Genomic DNA, 22221 nt, shown 5'->3' with positions numbered 1-22221 from the left:
GTACGCAGGCCTCTCACTCTTGTGAGATGCTCCTCTCCCATTGCTGAGCACAGGCTCCGGATGCGCAGGCTCAGTGGCCATGGCTCATGGGCCCAGCTGCTCCGCGGCATGTGGGATCTTCCCGGACCGGGGCACGAACCCGTGTCCCCTGCATCGGCAGGCGGACTCTCAACCACTGTGCCACCAGGGAAGCCCTCAGAGATTTTTGAAATGAACTTGAAGATATTTTAAAGTAAGCAAAATATTAGAAAGGTTTTGCTATATTCCACTGAAGCAGTAAGGGTCATGCTTTTTGATCCATTCTGACAACCTCTGTCTTGTAATTGGTGCATTTAGATCATTGACGTTCAACATTGACATTGATATAGTTAGATTAGGATCTACTATGCTTATTATTGTTTTCTGTTTATTGCTATTGTTCCTATTTTTCTCTTCCACTCTTTTTCTGCCTCCTTTTCTGGCTTCAATTGAGCATTTCCTATGATTCCATTTCTCCCCTTTCTTAACGTATTAGTTATACTTTTTCTTTTTTACTTTTTCAGTGGTTGCCATAGTGTTTGCAGTATTCATTTATACCTAACCGAACTCTGCTTTCAAATAATATTATAACACTTCACAGTACAGTAATGTGAGTACCTTATAATAAAATAATTCTAATTCCTTCCTCTCATTCCTTGTATCATTGCTGCCATTCATAAGCATATACATCTATACATGTATATATCTTTATCTATATACACATATAACATAGATAGTTGAATACATTGTTGCTATTATTTTGAACAAACTGCTACCTCTTAGATCAATTAAGAATAAGAAGAATAAAAGTTTATTTTACCTTCTCTTATTCTAATTCAGTGCTTTTACTTTATGTAGATCCAAATTCCTAACCTATATTATTTTCCTTCTCTTGAAAGAACTTTTAACATTTTTCACAAGGCTGGTTTACTGGCTATGAATTCTCTCAATTTTTGTTTGTCTGAGAAAGTCTTTATTTCTCCTTTACTTTTGAAGGATAATTTTGCATAGTACAGAATTCTAGGTTGGTAATTTTTTTTTCAACACTTTATTTCACTCCACTCTCTTCTTGTTTGCACGGTTTCTGAGAAGTTGGATGTAATTCTTTTCTTTGTTCCTCTGTAGGTAAGGTGATTTTTCCCCCTCTGGCATCTTCTAGGGACCTTTTCTTTATCTTTGTTTTCCTGTAGTTTGAAAATTATGTCCCCATGTGTAGATTTTTTTTTTTTTTTTTTTTGTGGTATGCGGGCCTCTCAATGTTGTGGCCTCTCCTGTTGTGGAGCACTGGCTCCGGACGCGCAGGCTCAGCGGCCATGGCTCACAGGCCCAGCCGCTCCGTGGCCTGTGGGATCTTCCCGGACCAGGGCACGAACCCCCGTCCCCTGCATTGGCAGGTGGACTCTCAACCACTGCACCACCAGGGAAGCCCCCATGTGTAGATTTTTGACATACGGTCTACTTGATGTTCTCTGAATTTCCTGCGTCTGTGGTTTGGTTTCTGAAATTAATTTAAGTAAATTATCAGTCATTATTGTTTCAAGTATTTTTTCTGTTCCTTCCTCTCTTTTTTCTCCTGGTGTTCTTGTTATGCATGTGTTACACCTCTGTAGTTGTCACACAGCCCTTGGAGGTTCTGTTTCTGCTTTTTTTTCAATGTTTGTTCTTTTAGACTTTCAGTTTTCAAGGATTCTATTGACCAGTCCTCAAGCTCAGAGATTCTTTCCTCAGCTTTGTCCAGTCTACTAATAAGCCCACCAAAGGCATTCTTCGTTTCTGTTACAGTGTTCCTTTTATCTCTACTATTTATTTTTGGTTCTTTCTTAGGATTTCCATCTCTCTGCTGGCATTGCCCATCTGTTCTTTCATGCTGTCCACTTTATCCATTAGACCCCTTAACATATTAATCACAGGGTTGTTTTTATGCATTTTAAAATTCTACTGTAATAGGTATAGTATCATTAATTTACATTTAATATTTTGCATGCTACATACTTTTAAATAGGATATCCCTTTCTAATCCCCATCTAGTATCAGGAAAATGCTTGTAAGTTTGTTCTACCTTGTTGGTAATGGTATGCATTTTAAGTGGCATTGGGCATCCCCCCCACTCCAGTCCATCATCTTTAATCACAGTTGTTTTAAGTTCCTTGTCTCATAATTCCAACATCACTTCCATGTCTGGTTCTCATGCTTGCTGTATCTGTTTGTCTTTGGTACGACTTGTAAATTTTTCTTGATAGCCAGATACTATGTACCAGGTAAAAGGAACTGCTGTAACTAGGCCTTTGGTTATGTGGTGGTGAGATATGAAGGGAGAGGAAGCATTCCATGGTCCTGTAATTAGGGTTTGGTCTTTTAGTGAGACTGTGCTTCTGGGCTGCGAACTTCACAAATGTGTCTCAGTTCTTTCCTCTCCCCTTAGGTGGGACAGGATGGCTAGGTGGGCTGGAGTTGGGTATTTCCCTTACCCCAGATCAGTCGGGCTCTGATAATACTCCAGTTGATTAGGCTCTGGTTCACTAGTTTCTCCCAAGGGCAGACCTTGTTAAGAAGAACAGAATGTTCTGACATATTTCAAGAGGGTTTCTTTCCCACCACCTGCCAGAACCTTGTGGAGATTTTTCTCATTATTCTCGTAGGAGTAGAATAGCTGGTAGGTGTATGTTTTACGTTTTAAGGAATTGCTAAATTGTTTTTCCAAAGTGGTTGTACTATTTAAAATTTCCACCAGTAGTCCAGTTTGTCCATGTCCTCTCCAACACTTGGTATGGTCAGTCTTTTTTATTTTTTGCCATTCTAATAGCTGTCTCGTGGTTGTTTTATGTTGTATTTCCTTAATGATTAATGGTATTGAGCCCCTTTCATATGCTTTTGTTCATCTGTGTATCTTCTTTGGTGAACTGTCTGTTCAAATCTTTTCCCATTTTAAAAAATTGGGCTTGTGTTCTTGAGTTGTGAGGGCTCTTTATATATTCTGGACACAAGTTCTTTATTAGATATAATAATATCTAATAGAGATATTATTTATTAGGGCATGGTCTTTTAATGAGATCAAGCCCTAATAAATAGGTTTTGCAAACATTTACTCTTCATGCATGGCTTTCCTTTTCACTTTCTTGACAGTGATTTTAAAAGAAGCAAAAGTTCTTAAAATTAATGAAGTCTAATTTCTCAATTTTTTTAATGGAATGTGCTTTTGGTGTCATAGCTAAGAAATTATTGCCTTACCCAAGGTCACAAAGTGTTTCTTCTATGTTTTCTTCTAAAGTTTTGTAGTTTTATGTTTCACATTTAGTTTCGTGGTCCATATTAGTTTTTTTTGTTTTTTGTATATAGTGCATATGGATTGAAATTCTTTTTTAGGTTGTTTTTTCAACTATGGTTGTCCAGTAGTTTTAGCACTATAAGTTGAGAAGACTATTGTTTCTCCACTGAATTGCCTTTGCATCTTTGTCAAATATCACTTTTTAATATACGTGTGGGCCTGTTTCTGGACTCTGTTCTTTTCCATTGATCTATTTGTTTATTTTTATGCCAGTACTACAGTTTTGATTACTGATGCTTTGTTGTAATTCTTGGAATTGGGTAGAATTATCCTCGAACCTTTGTTCTTCTTTTACAAAGTTGTTTTGGCAATTCTAGGTTTTTTGTAGTCTATTATGAATTTTGTTATCAGCTTGTCAATTTCTACAGAAAAAGCCTGCTGGAACTTTGGTTGAGATTGCATTAAATCTATAGATAAATTTGGAGAGTATTAGCATCTTAATAATATTGGACCTTCTGACCTCTGAACATATTTTTCCATGCTTTTATTTTTACTTTTTGTGGCTTTGTATTTCAAATGTGTTCCTTATAGACTGGCAGTCTGTAGGTTGGTCTTGCTGTTTTATCTAAACTGACTACCTCTGCCTTTTAAGGGGAGTGTTTAGACCATTCATATTTAATGTGATTATTTGACATGGTTAGATTTAAATCTGTCATAATTTGTTCTCTATTTGGTCCATCTGTTGTTTCTTTTTCCCTCTTTTTATGTGCTCTTTTGGAGTAACTGAAATTTTTTTATAATTTCACTTCTTCTGTTGGCTGATAAGCTGTTATTCTTCACTGTGCTATTTTGATGATTGATTTGGGGTTTATATTATCTATTTTTACTTATCATTATCTTTCTTCAAACGATATTATGATGCTTTACATTAGTATAAGAACTTTACAATAATATATTAACATTTCTCTTCTCCCATCCTTTATGCTATTATTGTTACATATTTTTTATGTATATGCTATAAACCCCAAGTATATTATTTCATTTAAACAGTCATTTAAACTTCAGGGATTTCAATAACAAGAAAAAATATTACACGTTTATCCATGCAGTTTCTATTTCTAGTGCTTTTCGTTCCTTTGTGTAAATTCATATTTCCATTTGATATCATTTTCCCTATACCTGAAGGATATCCTTTAATATTCTTATCATGTAGGTTGGCTGGTGATGAATTCTTTCAGCTTTTGTATGTCTGAAAATGTCTTTATTTCACCTTTGTTTTTGAACAAAGGTTATAGTGTAACAGGTTATAGTATGATAGGTTGGCAGTTTTTTTCTTTCAGCACCTTAAGGATATATCTGTTTTTGTTTTTGTTTTTGTTTGCCGTACATGGGCCTCTCACTGTTGTGGCCTCTCCCGTTGCGGAGCACAGGCTCTGGACGCGCAGGCTCAGCGGCCATGGCTCACGGACCCAGCCGCTCCACGGCATGTGGGATCTTACCAGACCGGGGCACGAACCCGTGTCCCCTGCATCGGCAGGCAGACTCTCAACCACTGCGTCACCAGGGAAGCCCGATATATCTGTTTTATTGTTGCTTTTTAATTCTAACATGTATCAGTTCTGGGTTGGTCTCGATTGATTATTCTAATTATGAGTTATGTTTTCCTGCTTCTTTGTATGCCTGGTAATCTTTGATTGGATGTCAGAAATTTATAATTTTGCCTTATTGGATGCTGGGTATTTTTATATTCTTATAAGTATTTTTGTGCTTTGTTTTGGGATGCAACTAAGTTAGTCGGAAGCAGTTTGATCCTTGCAAGTCTTGCTTTGATGATTTGTTAGGTGGTTCCAGATCTGTTCTCAGTCTAGGGCTAATTATTCCTCACTACTGAGGCCATTCCTTCTCTGTGAGTATTCCTGGCCTTTTGAGTACCAGGCACTCTGTTCTCTAATCCTTTCAGATAGTCCTCCTCCCCTCCCCGCTTCCATAGTTCCCTCATTTGCATACACTAATAAATTTTCTGCCAAATACTTGGGTGGGGCCCTCTGCAGACTCCAGGGTTCTGTCTCTGTGTATCTCTCCTCTCTCAGGCACTCTGTTCTGTGGTCTCCAGCTGCCTTGGTCTCCCTGACTCTCAGCCCCATTTCTACAACTCAGGGAGTTGGCTGGACTGTATCTGGGTTCCCTCAAGGCAGTAGACTGGGGGAAATTGTAGGACTCACGTCACTTGCTTCCCATCTCCCAAGAATCAGTGTTCTTCCTTGCTTGAAATCCAGTGTTTTGACAAAGATGGTTTCATATATTTTGGCTGTTTTTTGTTGTTTCAAGGGAGTGGGCAGATCTGGTTCCTGTTACTGCATCTTGGGCAGAAGTAAAGCTTTCTATATCACTCTCACTATTTGTAGCTATTTTGGGAGGAATATGAAGGACAGATACCCAAATCTTACAGATTCTGAAAATGAGCTGTGTGGTACTCTGTTGATTTTAACACAAGCCAAATTCTCAGAAGTATGTTTCTCCCTTCTTCTACTCTCCCTTCCCCAAATTGAAATATGGTTCCTCTGATGTGCATCTCTTAGATAGGGTAAGTGGCTATTTGTCCCAGAATTCAACAAATAAGACCCAGTATGGTTACACAGGAGCCATTCATTTAGGCTGCCCTTCCTACTTCTACAATGGTGCTTGTAAACTTTGTCCTCGATCAAATAGGCTGCTGAAATGTAGCCCAGAGTCGCTCTCTAATCTTCAGGCCCAAATCTTCTTGTACTTCCTCTGCACAGACCAGCATCAACCCAGCAAGGATTTTCAGGAGAAGAGCAGCCATTGCTGGGAAGGTGGGGAAGTGAGCGAATAGTGCTAATGTGCGGGTCACTGATCAAGCTATTCAGCAATCACATGAGAGAGAGGAGAACAGGAGCAAGCTGCTTTTACTTAGTTTCACTTAACAAATGTTTTTTAGTGTTTCATTTATGCCAGGCACTGTCCAGAGTGCCAGGAATACCAAAGGAATTAAGGAAAATATCAATAACTAAACCCATCCTCTTCCAACAACTCCACTTTCTTTGAGTCAAAGCTAAAGTCATTGCAGTGACCTCCATATGCAATCTGGCTCCCCATCACCTCTGTGAAATCATCTACTCTTCACCTTGTTTGTTCTGTTCCAGCTGTTCCTCAAAAATGCCATATGCATTCTTGCCTCAGGGCCTTTGCACTGGTTATTTCCTCTGCTTGGAAAGCTCTTCCTCCAAATATCTGCATATCTAACTACCTCACCTTCTTCAAGCCTTTGCTCCTCAGTAACACCTACCCCACTGTCCTATTTAAAATTCTGTCTCCACTTACCTGCACCCCTATGTTCACTGCAGCACTGTTCACAACAGCCAAGACATGGGAGCACCCTAAGTGTCCATCAACAGAGGAATGGATAAAGAAGGTGTGGCACAGATATACAATGGAATATTACTCAGCCATAAAAAAGAATGAAATAAAGCCGTTTGCAGCAACATGGATAGACCTAGGGATTATCATACTAAGTGAGGTAAGTCAGACAGAGAAAGCCAAATATCATAGGATATCACTTACATGTGGAATCTAAAAAAATGATACAAATGAACTTATTTACAAAACAGAAACAGACACAGAAAGCAAACTTATGATTTTCAAAGGGGAAAGGTCAGGGGGAGGGACAAATTAGGAGTTTGGAATTAACAGATATATACTACAATATATAAAATAGATAAAAAACAAAGACTTACCATATAGCACAAGAAATTATATTCAATACCTTATAATAACCTATAATGGAAAAGACTCTGAAAAAGAATGTATATGTGCTGTACACCAGAAACTAACACAACATTGTAAATTAACTATACTTCAATTTAAAATTTTTTTAAATTAAAAAAATAAAACTCTATCTCCTCTTTCAGATTCTCAGTCTGCCTTACTTGCCCTGGTTTTACATGGCATTTATAAACCTCTAAATTATTATAAAATATTCTTATTGTGTCTCCCCAAACTTGAATGTAAGCTCCAGGAAGGCAGGGTTTTGTCTGATATGTATCCAAGTACGCTACACAGTACCTGGCACGTTAGTGAAAGAATAAATAATATATCCTAATCTTTAGATGCTTATAGCCAGGGAAGGAGGAGTTTCTCAGATTACTAAACTCAATATCTAGTTGCAGAGAACTATTTATGCCTGGAAGAGGTTAGTGAGCTACCAAATCCTTAAATTTGCATGTCATCAGGTACTACTGTTTTAATTTAATTGTATTTAATTTTTTCTAAATAGTTTGACTTTAAAATGTACTTCCCAATTTCTTTTGTTTGCTTGCTTTTTGTCAAAACTAGCATTTATTCTGGCCTACTAGCTCATACCTGACTTAAAAATATATGTTTCGGTCTTCCCTGGTGGCGTAGTGGTTGAGAGTCCGCCTGCCGATGCAGGGGTCACGGGTTCATGCCCCGGTCTGGGAAGATCCCACATGCCGCGGAGCGGCTGGGCCCGTGAGCCATGGCCGCTGAGCCTGCACGTCCGGAGCCTGTGCTCCGCAACGGGAGAGGCCACAAAAATATGTGTGTGTGTGTGTGTGTGTGTGTGTGTGTGTGTGTGTGTGTGTGTGTGTGTGTGTGTGTGTGTGTGTGTGTGTGTGTGTGTGTGTGTTTCTGTGTATGTGTACCTTTATCAGAAGATTCAACAACAAACATCACCTGGCTTTTCTCTAACCCCTCTCACCAGATTCCTCTCTATCAGAAGGTGGGGTGTATGGGGAGGAGTTTGGAAGGGAGCTGTAAGCTCTTTTTAATCTTTTTGCCCTAATGCGATAGAATTTTTCTGTTATTTTAGGTCTTTGGCATATTTCTTATCTTTTAGAGCTTTGATCTTCAGAGTTTTTTTTACTATGTAATCATGTTCTTATTTTTGGTAATTATCTTAATTTTGTCTATTCCTTGTGGCCTTTGGACAAAGTCATGCATTTAGACAATTTGGCCTCGTATTACCATTATATTTCCTGCATTGAAGTGTAGTTTGTTCTTAAGCTCACATCATGACTATTAATGTCTTATGCTTTCTTTACATCGGATGGTTCTAATGAGAGCTGTAATCCTAGTTGGATTTTTTTTTTAGAAAAATATCAGTAATTTTTCTAAAAAAAGTAATAGTTTAAACATGGAAAATAGAGAAAAGCACAGATAGAATAAAATTCAACTGGAGTGTCAACATGGAGAGGGCTGTTGTTAACATTTTGTGTGCTTCTTTTTGATGTGCATTGGGGAGGGTGTTAAGAAGGAGAAATTGAGATGGCCAGGGACAGTGGGAAACTCTAACATTTATGTTTGGGGGTGCTGGTGGGGGAGAGGTACGTCGGAAAAAGAAGTTGAAGTTGATTGAAGAATGAGGTGAGGGAAAGAATCCGGGATGACTCTTAGGTTTCTGACCTGAATGGTACTGACATTTACTGACATGAGCTGAGGATGAATTGCAAGGAGTCGATCTAGCGGGGGGGATCTAAGGGTAAACTTTTGGACAAGTTAATTTTCTTTCCTTCCAGTTTTATTGAGATATAATTGACAAATGGCACGGTAGAAGTTTAAGATATATAGCGTAATGATTTGATTTACATACATCATGAAGTTATTATCACAGTAAGTTCAGTGTACATATATCATCTCACACAGGTACGAAATAAAATAAATATATATATTGCTGCATATATAGTTTACTTTTTTCCTTTTGGCCTTAACATTCTTGGCTGATTTGCGTTGATGATATGTATAAAGAAGATAACTAATGAGAACCTGCTGTATAGCACAGGGAACTCTACTCAGTACTTTGTGGTGACCTAAATGGGAAGGAAATCCAAAAAAGAGTGGATATATGTATATGTATAGCTGATTCACTTTGCTGTACAGTAGAAACTAACACAACATTGTAAAGCAACTATACCCCAATACAAATTTAAAGAGGAATTTGGACAAATTAATCTGAGATGCCTATCAGACATGAAATGAAGGTTCTGAGTAGGCAGTTGAATGTGAGTCTGGAAGTCAGGGCCAGAAGTATGAATTCGAGAGTCATCGGGATATTTATCGATAGTATTTATAGCTGTGGGACCGCAGGGTAGTGAGTGCAGGGTGGGAAGAGAAGAGGGGAGGGATGGAGACCAGGGCCAGCCCATGTACGGGGACTGGAGGAAGAGATGCCAGCACCGAGAAGGCAAGCAGGGTACCTCCCCCTCCTCCTGCATCTCTCAGGGGCCTGCTTCCAGGCTGGGCTCACAGGAAGCATTCAGAAAGCATTTGCTGAAGGAAGGAACAAGTAAATTGCTGGAGAAGTAAGTGGGTATGTTGCCACACCATGCGCTTTTCCTGGCTGTGTCCAGGCCAGAGTACAGAATGATGTCTCTTGTCCACCTCAGTCACGTACTGGGATGGAAAGTTCCACACCAGGCAAGAACTCCCTGGTAGTCTTTTTTTTTTTTTTTAAACACTTTATAAATTACATGTTTGAACTGAACTGAAGTCTTCTCTTCTTCCTTTACTTCAGTGCACATAAATAGCTTTAACTATTATTTGGCAAGTGGGGAAATGCCTGAACCAGTATGTTACCATGATACATTGGTTTGTTTTTTCATTAAAAGACACCGACCTGCATCCTTGGCAGTCCATCAAGACCATATATTTTTCAAGTGCCAACAAGAGTGAAATGACTTTGACCAATTCGAAGCAAATTGCTCTATTTCTTTCCCCTCTTTCTGTTGAAGTAGATGCATTTAAAATTCCTCCTGAAGTACATCCAAATTACAACAGAAAACAAGGCTAAAAACTGAATATCTGAAGGAATAACTAGAGATCTTTAGATAGTTACCAACTGGTTTTTTTGGATTCAATTTTATGTAATTAACTAATGTTGTAAGATACCATTCATGTCCCAATAGTGGCATTATTTTTAAAAGACCACTGCAGAGGATACAGAACTATGAACAAGATGTTTCCAATTAAGCAACAAATCATTGTCACCGTCATATGGGTAGGGCATTGCAAATTTTGGTTATGTGAGGGTATTTGGCACCAGCAGGCTTTTGAATGGTTGGAGTTAAGTGGAGACTTAAAAAGAAAAAGTATCTCATTTAATGGCCAAAACACAGCTATGTCGTGAAAGCGTTGAGGCCTTTATGCTGCAGTGCTCATGCAGACAGCTGATGCCAGTTCTGGAAACTGGAATTAAGAGCAGTGGGATGAAACAGAGTTGATGAGTTAGAAAGGGCAGCCCATTTTCAGATTCCTTTCATAACACAGCCAGAAGGAAGCAAAGGCTGCACAAACAAATGAGAATTCCAGCTCAGAACTTGACATTTAAAATATCAAAATTATAGTTGGAAGAGATTAAAACTGCCATCCAGTCGTGGTGTTTTTCCATTCATCTTTCCTGGTGGATGAAAATAACTATTATTTTTAAAATTCCCACTCTCTGTACCAGAAGAGTTTTGTATTAGAATGACTGAGGGCTGCAGTGAAACTTCTCACAGTGTAGGTTAAAGGAAAAGAAGTGGTAGTAGAAGGTAGATAAGCCTTCCAAACATCTTTAAAATAGACACGATCAGCCCCAATACCCAAGAGACCTTCATCAGTGGTAAAACAAAGTCCACATCCTCCCTGAAGGTGGTCTGCCTTCAAGCACCTCAGAGAATGATATGAATATGCAGGCTTGCATCATTTTAACTATTTCCCTGGCCATGAGAAATCATCATCACTGGATAAAAGGACCAGCGTTTGGGAGAGCTTTACACAGTCTATGTAACTAAGTCAAGGAATTTTAAAGAGGAATTTTTATAAGCCCCAAAGGGAAAAAGAGTTCCCTGTATTGCAGCAGTACAGACACTGTGTTGTGTTCCACGGTGGGGACACCAAGGATGAATTCCGTGAATTCCCTCTTTGTCTCACACATTTATACCAGTTTCTTTTTAGGAATCAGGATTTTAAAAAATTTTTATTGGAGTATAGTTGCTTCACAATGTTGTATTAGCTTCTACTGCACAGCAAAATGAATCAGCCATACATATACATATATCCCCTCCCTTTTGGGTTTCCCTCCCATTTAGGACATTACAGTGCATTAAGTAGAGTTCCCTGTGCTATGCAGTATATTCCCATCAGTTGTCTATTTTATACATTGTATCAATAGTTATATATGTGTCAATCCCAATCTCCCAACTCCTCCCACCCCACCCCTTTCCCCCTTGGTATCCATACATTTGTCCTCTACATCTGTGTCTATTTCTGCTTGGCAATTAAGGTCATCGAAACCATTTTTCTAGAAGGAATCAGGATTTTTAAAAGCAGAAAACATTCACTTTCTTAGACATTGCCATTAAACTTTACATAAAGTAGGAATACAGAGATAACAGCTACTGCATTGAAAAGGAACTTGTGTACTTCATCACCCTCGCGTAGTCCTGAGAGGTGGAATGCTGGAGCCAGATTCAGGGCAGACGGGGGCTTTAACAAGGAGCAGCAGTGAGGGAGCTGCCTCCTTTTAAGTCCCCAATTAAATGCCTTTCCCGTTAAGGAATGTACATTTTCTATTCTCCTTTAATCTGATTCTTTTCCTCTAACCTGGGAAAGCATCATCTTTCTCAAAGTGCACACATCACCTTTTCAGAGACTCTCTCTGCCTCTCTGTCCTTCTCTTCTGACTCAAGACACAAATACACTTCTGCTCTAGTCTATAGCAGTAGTTTGCAGTAGAATCAATGACATAAAATGATTCTTAAGGAAAAAAAGTCCATACCCTTTTTCTTCTCCTTTCCTTTGGTCTTCTTGACAGAGGAATCTTCTGAAATGCTCCAACTCACTGGGTGAGTTTGGGCAAAAGGAGAAGAGAGGAGGTGCTGGAAGGAGGTTACAAACGAACCTTTGTCTGCCTTGTCGCCCACCAGCCAGGACCGGGGAGAGGAGGGGGGGTGGGAGACAGGGCTGCGAGACCTGCCCCCAGACGCTTCCAAACCAGGCGAGTGAACCAACAGCTTCTCTACCGAAGTTTGAAATAGCTTGTCTGGACAGGAACCTCAGGGAGGCGGACTGTTAGAGCAATAAAATGTAGGACCTGAGGGATTTAAAGAGAACACAGAGCTCTTCTTCCCTTAAGAGAAGTGTGTGTGTGTGTGTGTGTGTGTGTGTGTGTGTGTGTGTGTGTGTCAGACAGATAAGGACAAAAAGCAGAGAGATAAGGACAGAGAAAGCAGAGGAGAGGGAGGGAGGTGGGAGGAAGAACGGCTACTGTGATTCAGGAAAGGCTGGCTTTGCACCTCCTCCCCTCTCACAGTTTCTTTGTGAGTTTTCACCAAGTTTTCCTCACCATCTAGATCCCTTATTTTGACATTTTGGTAGAAGGTCTATCCCATCTTACCAGCTCCTCACGCAAAGGGTCATTATCCGTCACTGGAAAGCAAAAAATAAAACGACCAAGAAAGAAATCTGTGCCTCAGAAATAAAGGCAAGAAAGGAATTTCACTGTTTTGAGCAAACTGAACTGGAGTTGTAGCATCTGTTAACTATCCTTTAGTTGTTGTTTTAATTCCATCTGGAGCAGAGTCCCAGGAGTTAGAAAGATGATAACAGAGCAAGATTATCTAGATGGAGAACAGGGGGTAATCTTGGTTGTATTAACGAGGACATGGTGGTGAAGGAGAGGTGATAACTTCGGGGATTACAGTGGTTTCCTGCGGCTGGAATGGGGGCTGAGGGGGGGGTGGTGGGAGGAGATAAAACAGAGGAAGAGAAAGGCAAGTTGATGAAGTACCTCACATGCTGTGCTAAAAACTGTGGATTTATCCTGAAGGTCAATGGAAAGATCATGAAAACCATCCTTTCTAGGCTGAACCCACTGACTGCAGTGTCAAAGGAGGACGGTGTGGGAGGGAAGAGTCTAGAGGCAGGGAGGAGGGTAACCCAGAAGATAAGATGGTCAGGAAGCAAAACTGAAAAGATGTGGTGACTAGTTGGATTTTCTTTTCTTTTCTTTTTGTCTGTGCCCCGCAGCACGTGGGATCTTCATTCCCCGACCAGGGATTGAACCTGTGCCCCCTGTATTGGAAGCGCAGAGTCTTAACCACTGGACCATCAGGGAAGTCTCCGCAGTTGGATCTTTATGTTTAGGGTACGGGTAGTTGAGAAAAGGGGAGATTCTGTTAACTTTCGAAGGTTTGGACCTTTGGATGGATGATGCCGTTACTCATCTCGGAAAAAGAATAAAAAAGAAGAGTAGTTTCGGGTGGAGCAGGAGTGGAGAGAGGAGGGTGGTTAGTCTGTGAACGTGGAATTACTTGAAGGAGCCCTGGGTGTAACTGGGGATGTTTAGTAGGCGGTTGGCTAAATGGACTTGGAGCTCAGAAAAGAAATACGAGCTAGAAAATCAGAGTTTATCCGCTAGTCAACTAACCATCAACTAAGTAAGTGATCGAGTTATTCAACTAAATAATAGTTGAAGCCATGGCTGTCCCAGTTAAAGAAGCTGAGCCTGTACTCTGGGTGCCAGGCAATTCACACGTCTGAACTCATTCACTCTTCCTTATGACCCCATGAAGTTGGTCTGCGTATTGGCCCCACTTTATAAGAGGGGACACGTCAGAGATGTCAGGGAACCTGCCCAGGATCACACACACGCAGCCTGCAGCCTGCAGGTTCTGAGTCTAGTGCCCACGTGCTTCCCCACGTGCCGGGAATGGACTCCGAGCGAGAAGAGAACTGGGCTGAGGTCAGAATCACAGGGGCCGCTGGCGTTAAGGGATGAGCAGAGAATGGGAGTGGTAGAAGAATTCGGAGGGTTGGCATGGAAGTCAAAGGAAGGCGTTTCCAGAAGGGAGGTGAGTGGAAGGACCTGCTGACAGCTGTTCTAGGGAAGCCATGTGTACACACCCTGGGATGGAGGAGCACACAGCCAAGTGAAGACCTGCAAAACCAGACTCAGTCAGCAGCCTGAGAGAGCTCGAATCTCCAAGCTCCACTTCACTGAGGCTGGAGCAAGTGGCATGGGATCCAAGAAACAGGTGTGAGACGTGTGTGCAGTTGACTGCACATTCCCTTGGCATGTTTATAGATACGTTCCCTGTGATGCTTACTACAGAAAGCTTATGCCACAGAGATGGTTAATTTATTTGTACGACTTAAATGTGTAGAAATACGTGAGTATGAGGAAGAAAGTGGAAACTGTTCAGGTCTCAGTCCATCTGAAGAGCTGTCCATCTCGATTACCCAGTGCTGACCTAGCCCAGAAGTGCAGTGCCAACACATACTGACTTTCGTCTTCCTCTTATTTCCCTGTTCATCTAATGCTTCTTTATTTCCCTGATTACATTGCTCATTTTGTTTCCTTGTATTTAATCCATAGTTGTTCAAAATAGTTGATTCCCTTTTATAGTCAGCAATATCCAAATCCATACAGTAGGCCTGGCATTGTGTTTCTTGCAGGCCTGCTTCAAGGTGTTACTGTCCCTTGCCTCCAGATCATGTTCCTAGTCACTCAGGAAAGATTTCCCCTCAAAACCACATTTGCATCTGGGCTTTCTAGTCCTTTGTTATGTCTCAAACATTTACTTATCACTGGCTGGACTCCCATCATTTCTAGGGAGAATTATTGAACACTGTTAAACGAGAAACATCTGTAACTCTTCAACCTGATGTCCATGGCACAGAGTTGCCCATTTGGGAAGCAGTTGAGTTGCAAACCAAGGCCTGCAATTAGAGAGGTTGCCCTTGAGACTTTTTTCCCCTAATATCGCAATATTTATTTATTTATTTGACTGTGCTGGGTCTTAGTTGCGGCATGCGGGATCTTTCAGTTGCGGCATGTGGGATCTTTAGTTGTGGCATGTGGGATCTTTTAGTTGCAGCATCTGGGATCTTTAGTTGCGGCATGTGTGGAACTAGTTCCCTTACCAGGGATCGAGCCCAGGCCCCCTGCACTGGGAACGTAGAGTCTTAACCACTGGACCACCAGGGAAGTCCCGCCCTTGAGACTTTTAATTTGGGGCTCAAATTTTTAAAAATCTGAAACCAGTATTTGTTTTCTTGTATATGGAAACTTAAGGCATTTTGTTTTAATTTGTTTTTTCCTGATGGCCTGTTACTGAGACCTCTTGTTGAGCCCTGGTTTATGTTGCTCTGGAGACCATCTGTCTCGTTGAGACAAGCTCTGGAGCTTCCCAGAGTAAACTTCTTATGTGAGGTGGGTAAGCCCCCAAATTAATGACAGAGCCAATTCATGATATAGAACTTAAGCAGCTATGTTAAAAGTATGGGCATTAAATTTGAAAAGCGAGCTGATTAGTATTTCCTAAAAAACAAGCAAACAAATGATAACAACAAAATCCTTCCAATCAGAAGAAGTCTCAGGAGATGTCTTAGGTATAAATAATTGTACACATTGGACATCTTAAGCTTGTGAAAAAAATGAGAACACACATAAACTCTTCCCCTGACTTCCACCTGAGAGCTCATGCATGTGCCCTGATTTAGAATCTGCTGCTTCTCTGTTCCCTAATTGACCCCTTTCTCCTGTTTCCTTCAGGCTTAAATCCTGGAGTTGCTGAGGATAGGGTGTGGAGAGAAGCAGCAGCGGTTTCAACCTTCGCAGGCTCCTCCCAGGAGAGAAGGAGGACCTGTTATATGTGAGTATCCTTAACAAAAGGAGTTTCAAAATAATGACGCTAATGGAAAACTAATTCACAGTATGTTTGTTGCAATAATAATGAGCTACAGACAAAATCGCCTTTTAGAATGTCTTTAAAATCTTCCATCCGTTAAAAAGAAGAAGTTAACCTGTTTTATTAACTTATTTTTGAACTCAGTACAAGAATATTCTTTTTGATTAAAACTATTTAAAGTTTCCCTTAAGATTTCCTCTGAACCTGGAACATTTGTGCTGAGAGTGGTTTTTGCAACTGGGTTGAAGAAGGTAACCTCTGTTACCCAAACTTAGTTAGCTTTCTGCCTTTGCTGTGACACTAAAACTTACTCCACCAAGGAGCCTCCAGTGAAGCCCTTGAGGAGACAGCATTATTAATCACCAAGGGGCTGTCACCTACGATGTCAAGCAGATGCTGCTGCAGCTGTAGTAAGGGACCTGCTTCCCAGAGGCCCTCGTACTGGAATTAGGATGCACTTGGGAACTGGCAGGATGCCCGACAGGCAGCCGTGGCTGTAACGGGGCTCATGGCGGGGATCTTCTTGCTCAGAAACTTTTCATCAGAAGAGCAAACACATGGCCTTCTTTACCTGGACACGGACAGTAAGTCACACTGGGGGCCTGGGACTTGTTCACAGCATTGGCATGTAGAGGTCGTGAGCACCCTGACAAACCTGATCTTTATTTTTTTGGTTTGTTTTTTGTTTTGAACATACTAACTTTTTATTCAGTTTGTTTCACAATAATGATAGTAATCTAATAGTGAAATAGTTTGATACAATAGCAATCAACGTTTAAAGTATTTTATGTTTTAAAGTATGGCTGAAGGAACACCCATTGCTTAAATGCACTTAGACATAACAAGACAATATTTTTCTATTGGCATCATTGACACCTATGAACAAAAGCCTAATAGATAGATAAAGGTTTAACCTTCCTTTTCTTTGGTGGCTGTTGAGAGACTTTAAAAGAACAGATAACTCATTTCAACAGGAATCTGCTACTGATATTAACCTCTACATAATCCCTAGCTAAGACGTGGAATGCCAAAAACAAACTTTTGTTAGCTTGACCTCCTCCACCCCGTAACAATACAAGTTATCCCTAAACCCATGTTTTTATTTTAGATGTATTGATCTTCTAGTATAAGGCTTGGCCTTTTATTATTTTTATTTTTTAAAATATTTATTTATTTATTGGCTATGTTGGGTCTTAGCTGTGGCACATGGGATCTTTTGTTGTGGCACGTAGGCTTCTCTCTAGTTGTGGCACATGGCTCCAGAGCACGTGGGCTCTGTAGTTGCGGCACTTGGGTTCCCTAGTTGTGATGCACGGGCTCAGTAGTTGCAGCACGCGGGCTTAGTTGCCCCCCAGCATGTGGGATCTTAGTTCCCCGACCAGGGATTGAACCCGCGTCCTCTGTATTGGAAAGCGTATTCTTAACCACTGGACAGCCAGGGAAGTCCCAAGACTTGGCCTTTTAAATACCAAATGCAATCAGTGGCCAACAACCTGACTCCTTCTGGAGAGTGAGAAGAAAGCAGAACGGAGAAATTTCTTTGAATTGTTTGGTGACTTAGCAAATTTAAAGAGGTCAGTAAATCCTGAGGCTTGGAGCTAAACCTACTGGTAAATAATTACATTTCTTAGACACTACAGTCTTTATCTTGTGATGAACCTGACCTTTAAATATCATAGAAATAAAGTCAGAAAAAAATGAACCTCCAGAGAGAACTGAATCTAGGAGAACTGTCCAGTTTTAGGAACCCATAGAATATTTAGAATAAATGTTAACATGAAAATAAATTTTGGCAGGAAAAGAGGCCAAGAAGGAAGGGAACTTGAAAATAAGGCCTTTGGTTTCCTGGCAGTCTAAAAGAGGCATTGGACTGACAGTGAATGGAATCATAGCCCAGATCACAACGATAATTTTGCGATTTGTTGGAAACAACCTACTTATCAAACCGAGAAAGATGGAAAGATTGATTAAGTGTGCCAGCGTGTGTTCTTTGTACACCCCAAGTGACTGTCGAAGCTTCCTAGGTACAAGCCTCTGGTTGGTCGGTAATGATAACAATAACAGTATTGACAGTAGTAATAATAATGTCATTGCCCGTGTGCCAAACATTTTAGAAATGTGGGCTTATTTGACCCAAGCAACATTCTTTCATGAGGTAATTTTTCAGATAGGGGAACTGAGGCCCCAAAAGATTAGGCAGCTTGGCCAAGATCACCAAGCTGGTAAGTAGTGGAGCTGAAACTGGAAAGAAGACAACAATAGGCTGTTAGCCCGTTGTCTCAGTGAGTAGTAGAAGGAGTGGAATGAGAGATGAGAGAGTCTAAAACAACAGTATGACTCAAAAAGGCTGCAGCCCACAACCTGAGTATAAACGAACCACACATCCCCTCTAGGACTCAGAGCCTTCCTTCTTGTACCCCCTTAGTCTATGTTCTATTAACCTGGCCTGAGACCATTCTTCCTTGGATGCTTATAAACTTGAATCAGCTAAACAGTTTCCTACAAAGTCAGATATGGAAAATTGCCCAAATGTCCATCCTTTGGATAGAGTTTCTAAGTGGTTATAATTCTAGGAGTAAAATGATAGTGCCAGACACTCAGTAAACATTTGTTGAATGAATGAATGAGTTAATAAATGAATGAGTGAGAGGATAAGATACTTGGGTAGATGGTAGGTTGTTGGGAGTTATTCAGCATTCAGTAATAATTTATTGAGTGTCTACTGTGTACTGTGATTGATGTTTAGTGTCAGTGAGGACCAGCTCAGCAGCAAGCCACCACTGTTTTCTCAAAGTGCAGGCTACAAAACCGTACTATAAATCCTTAGTTTTCTCCCTTGCACAATAAAAGGTTTAACTGACGGTTTTTATGGTACCTTCCATTTCCCACTTTCTGTGAGCATATGACTCTCAATATATTTTTAAAAATAAACTAAAATTTCAGAATAGTTTTAGATTTATAGTTGCTGACAATACAGAAACTTCAATATACCTATACCTATATCTCTATTATTTAACATCTTACATTCATGTGATATATTTGTTGCAATTAATGAATTGGCATTGATAAATTGTTATTAACTAAAGCCCATGCCTTATTCATTTTTTCTTGTTTTTTTTTCCTAATGTCCTTGCTCTGGACACCACATTACGTTTACTGTCAAGTCTCCTTAAGGTCCTCTGGGCTGTGACCATTTCTTAGACTTGCCTTGATTTTGATGACCTTGACAACTTTTGAGGAGTACTCGTTAGGTGTTTTGTAGAACGTCCCTCAATTGAGATTTGTCTAGTATTTATCTTGTGATTAGACTTGGGTTGTGTGTTTTGGGGAAGAAGGCCACAGAGGTGAAGTTCCATCTTCATCACATTATATCATGGGCACTTACTGGGAGCGGACTCATAACCGTGGATGTTGACCTTGATCCTGGCTGTGGCAGTGTGTGTCAGGTTTCTCCACTGCAAAGTTGGTTGTCTTCTCCCCACTGCATGCCACATCCTTTGGAAGGAAGTCAGCCTGTTCAGCCCACACCCGAGGAGTCAGGATATGCTCCACCTCCTTGAGTATCTGCGAACAGTTTTTGGAATTCTTCAGCACATGAGATGTGTCTATTCTCCCTCATTTATTCATATCAGTATGAACTCATGGATATTTTATTTTATACTTTGGATTATAATCCAATAGTACCTTCTTTTTTTTTTTTGGCTGGCTGTTTGGCTTGCGGGATCTTAGTTCCCCGACCAGGGATTGAACCCATGCCCTCGGCAGTGAAAGAGTGGAGTCGTAAGCACTGGACTGTCAGGGAATTCCCTCCAATAGTACTTTAAAAATGTTATTTTGTTGCTCAAATTGTTCCAGCCTTGGCTGTTGGGAGTCCTTTTAGTTTTCTCCTGTGTCCTTTTGATATAAACCGTCATCAGGTGTTAGTTTTTTTCCCCCAACATTTTCTTACTTTCTGACACTACAAGAAGCTCCAAGCTCATCTTGTATATTTCCTGTCCCAGTCCTAGAATCAACCATGTCCTCAAGGAATGCTGGTTCCTTTTATTGGAGAATGGATTGGAAACGCAGACCCAGGCACTAGATGGACTCACTGCCTCTGGAGTGTCATAACTTCTGGGCCCTCTCTGCTGATGGAGCTGGGAAATATAGGTGCATATAGTAATCTATGTGCACACATCTGTAGGTATTTCTCTATGTAACCATTATATTTATATCAAGCTACACATGAGTTTATGTTGACGTCTCCAACTCTAATCTGTTTCTAGATGAACTGTTCTGACCTTCTCCCCTTGCTGATGGGTAACCTCCCTCTCCTGTCCCCACCATCTGCCACTCATTTAGTTGTTCTGTTCCAGCATTTGTGTACAGCAGTGTCAGAATTGTTAACCCGTATCCTGCAATAAATAATTTTATCAACTAGGACACGGTGCTTATGTGCAGTGTCTTTTGCCCTCAGTTTTATAGGCTCCATTTACAAAGTTGCTCAGGTCAGCACCTTTCCCTCTACCCCAGGCTCCAGTGAGGTTGTTTTGTGCATTTGTAATACAGTTAGATTGTTCTATCACATTCTGCATCCCATCCTGCGATACCCCAACCTCTTAACTATAGTTTTTTTATCATGCATGCATTAAGGATCAGTCTTCGTTCTGTAAAGGTCTATGGGTTTTGACAAATCCATAGTGTTAACTATCCACTATTACATTATGATACAGAATAGTCTCACTGCCCTAAAATATCTCCTGGACTTCACCTAATCTGTCCTCCCCCACCTGGAACTCTGGCAGTTATTGATCTTTTTACCATTTCTATAGTTTTACCTTTTTCAGACTATAATATAATTGGAAACATATAGAATGTAGCCTGTATAGACTGGCTTCTTTCACTTAGCAATAAGTGTTTGAGTCATTCACGTGTTTTTAGAGTTCAATAGTTTATTTCTTTTTATCACTGAATAATTTTCCATGATACTGATATACCACAGTTTGTTCATCCTTTTACCTGTTGAAGGACATCTTTGTTGCTTACAGTTTTTACAGTTATAAAGGTGCTATAAAGGTTTATGTGCAGGTTTTATGTTGATATACGTTTTCGAATTTTTTTGATCAATGTCTTTTTAACATTTTTCAGGTTGATTGTAATTATTGATTTGTAATTATCTAGCTTTTATATGACTTCTCAAATATAGCTATTTAAAAAATAATTTTCACATAATAAGTCTGTTCAGAATCAGGTACCATTTTTTATAAAAGTATAAACAATGAACCTGTAAGTGTTTTATGGAATAAGAGAACTCTAACTATAGGGCATTTTAGAAGTATTTACATTTAATATTCTTTGAAATATGAGCAGACATGTGGTCTGCCAAGGCCATTTCTTTTACACTGCAGGGAAATTTATAGGTGTTAAATTAGCTGCAAAGTTGTTCCTTTATTGCTCTGTCACTAATAAAACATGTTAAAAATTGCATATTTGGAAATCCAAATAGAAGCATTTGCAAGTTGAAGTTCCCTTTGTGTATATACATATCAGATAGGACACAGGAAATGCCAAGAAATAGTAAGCTATGGAAATATTTTCCCTGGATATTTCATCTCTAAATACATGATATGTTTTTACATATATTATAATCCTATTAAAACATCACTTACTGTTTCATAGGATGTGGGCATGCACTAGAGTGGGCGGCAAATATAGCCACTAAAATTAGCCTAAAACATGATAACAATTCTACCAAAAGAAAGCCTTTCTATAACACTGTCTTCTGTCCTTGGCAAGTTAGTCTTTGCGTTTATCACTAATATTCCAAACAGGGCTCCTTTGAGGATGAAGTAGCAAAAATTGTCCCCACATTGTTACCACCTTACAGAACTTTCACTGCATTTTCCCACAGAATCCGAGTGACTTGTGCTGATTGGACCAGCAAGGCTGAAGTGTAAAATATCCTGCATCAGGAAAGCTTCAGCAGTGTATGCTGGGCTTCCCTGGTGGCTCAGTGGTTAAGAACTCCCCTGCCAATGCAGGGGACACAGGTCCGAGCTCTGGTCCAGAAAGATCCCACATGCCGCGGAGCAACTAAGCCCGTGCGCCACAACGCCTGAGCCTGCACTCTAGAGCCCGCGAGCCACGACTGCTGAGCCCACATGCCACAACTACTGAAGCCCGTGTGCCTAGAGCCTGTGCTCTGCTACAAGAGAAGCCACCTCAATGAGAAGCCCGTGCACCACAATGAAG

General features: G+C 40.4%; 1 protein-coding gene and 2 long non-coding RNA genes across 7 annotated transcripts in view; 2 read left to right on the top strand and 1 right to left on the bottom strand.

Moving 5' to 3' along the window:
* Positions 1-22221, bottom strand: part of SCRG1 (stimulator of chondrogenesis 1) — a 40965-nt gene that overhangs the window by 9301 nt on the left and 9443 nt on the right. For 2 of the 4 annotated variants that reach the window (XM_027087858.1, XM_027087857.1), the window contains one exon: positions 19376-19554. The exons of 1 other annotated variant lie outside the window; for it this stretch is intronic. In XM_027087858.1, the coding sequence (XP_026943659.1) occupies positions 19376-19484 (109 nt within the window). In that variant the 5' untranslated portion in view covers positions 19485-19554. Of the gene's footprint in view, positions 1-12077; positions 12274-19375; positions 19555-22221 lie in introns of those variants that run through there. One more of the 4 variants, XM_027087861.1, reaches the window with a different exon arrangement.
* Positions 12654-22221, top strand: part of LOC113610069 (uncharacterized) — a 72407-nt gene continuing 62839 nt past the window's right edge. The window contains exons 1-2 of one of the 2 annotated variants that reach the window (XR_003428931.1): positions 12654-14334; positions 15855-15954. This is a non-coding gene — a long non-coding RNA (uncharacterized LOC113610069). The remainder of the gene's footprint in view (positions 14335-15854; positions 15955-22221) is intronic. The other variant, XR_003428930.1, reaches the window with a different exon arrangement.
* On the top strand, positions 16292-22059 carry LOC113610074 (uncharacterized). The gene is made up of 3 exons (XR_003428937.1): positions 16292-16574; positions 19992-20169; positions 21881-22059. It is a non-coding gene; the product is annotated as an uncharacterized LOC113610074 (long non-coding RNA).

This window comes from Aethalodelphis obliquidens, unplaced genomic scaffold, assembly GCF_003676395.1.
Source record: "Aethalodelphis obliquidens isolate GAN/ISIS:26980383/991018 unplaced genomic scaffold, ASM367639v1 scaffold61, whole genome shotgun sequence".
In the NCBI taxonomy this organism is placed as follows: domain Eukaryota; kingdom Metazoa; phylum Chordata; class Mammalia; order Artiodactyla; family Delphinidae; genus Aethalodelphis; species Aethalodelphis obliquidens.
The sequence above is the reverse complement of the archived record's forward strand: the minus strand, read 5'-3'. Positions and strand labels throughout refer to the sequence as shown.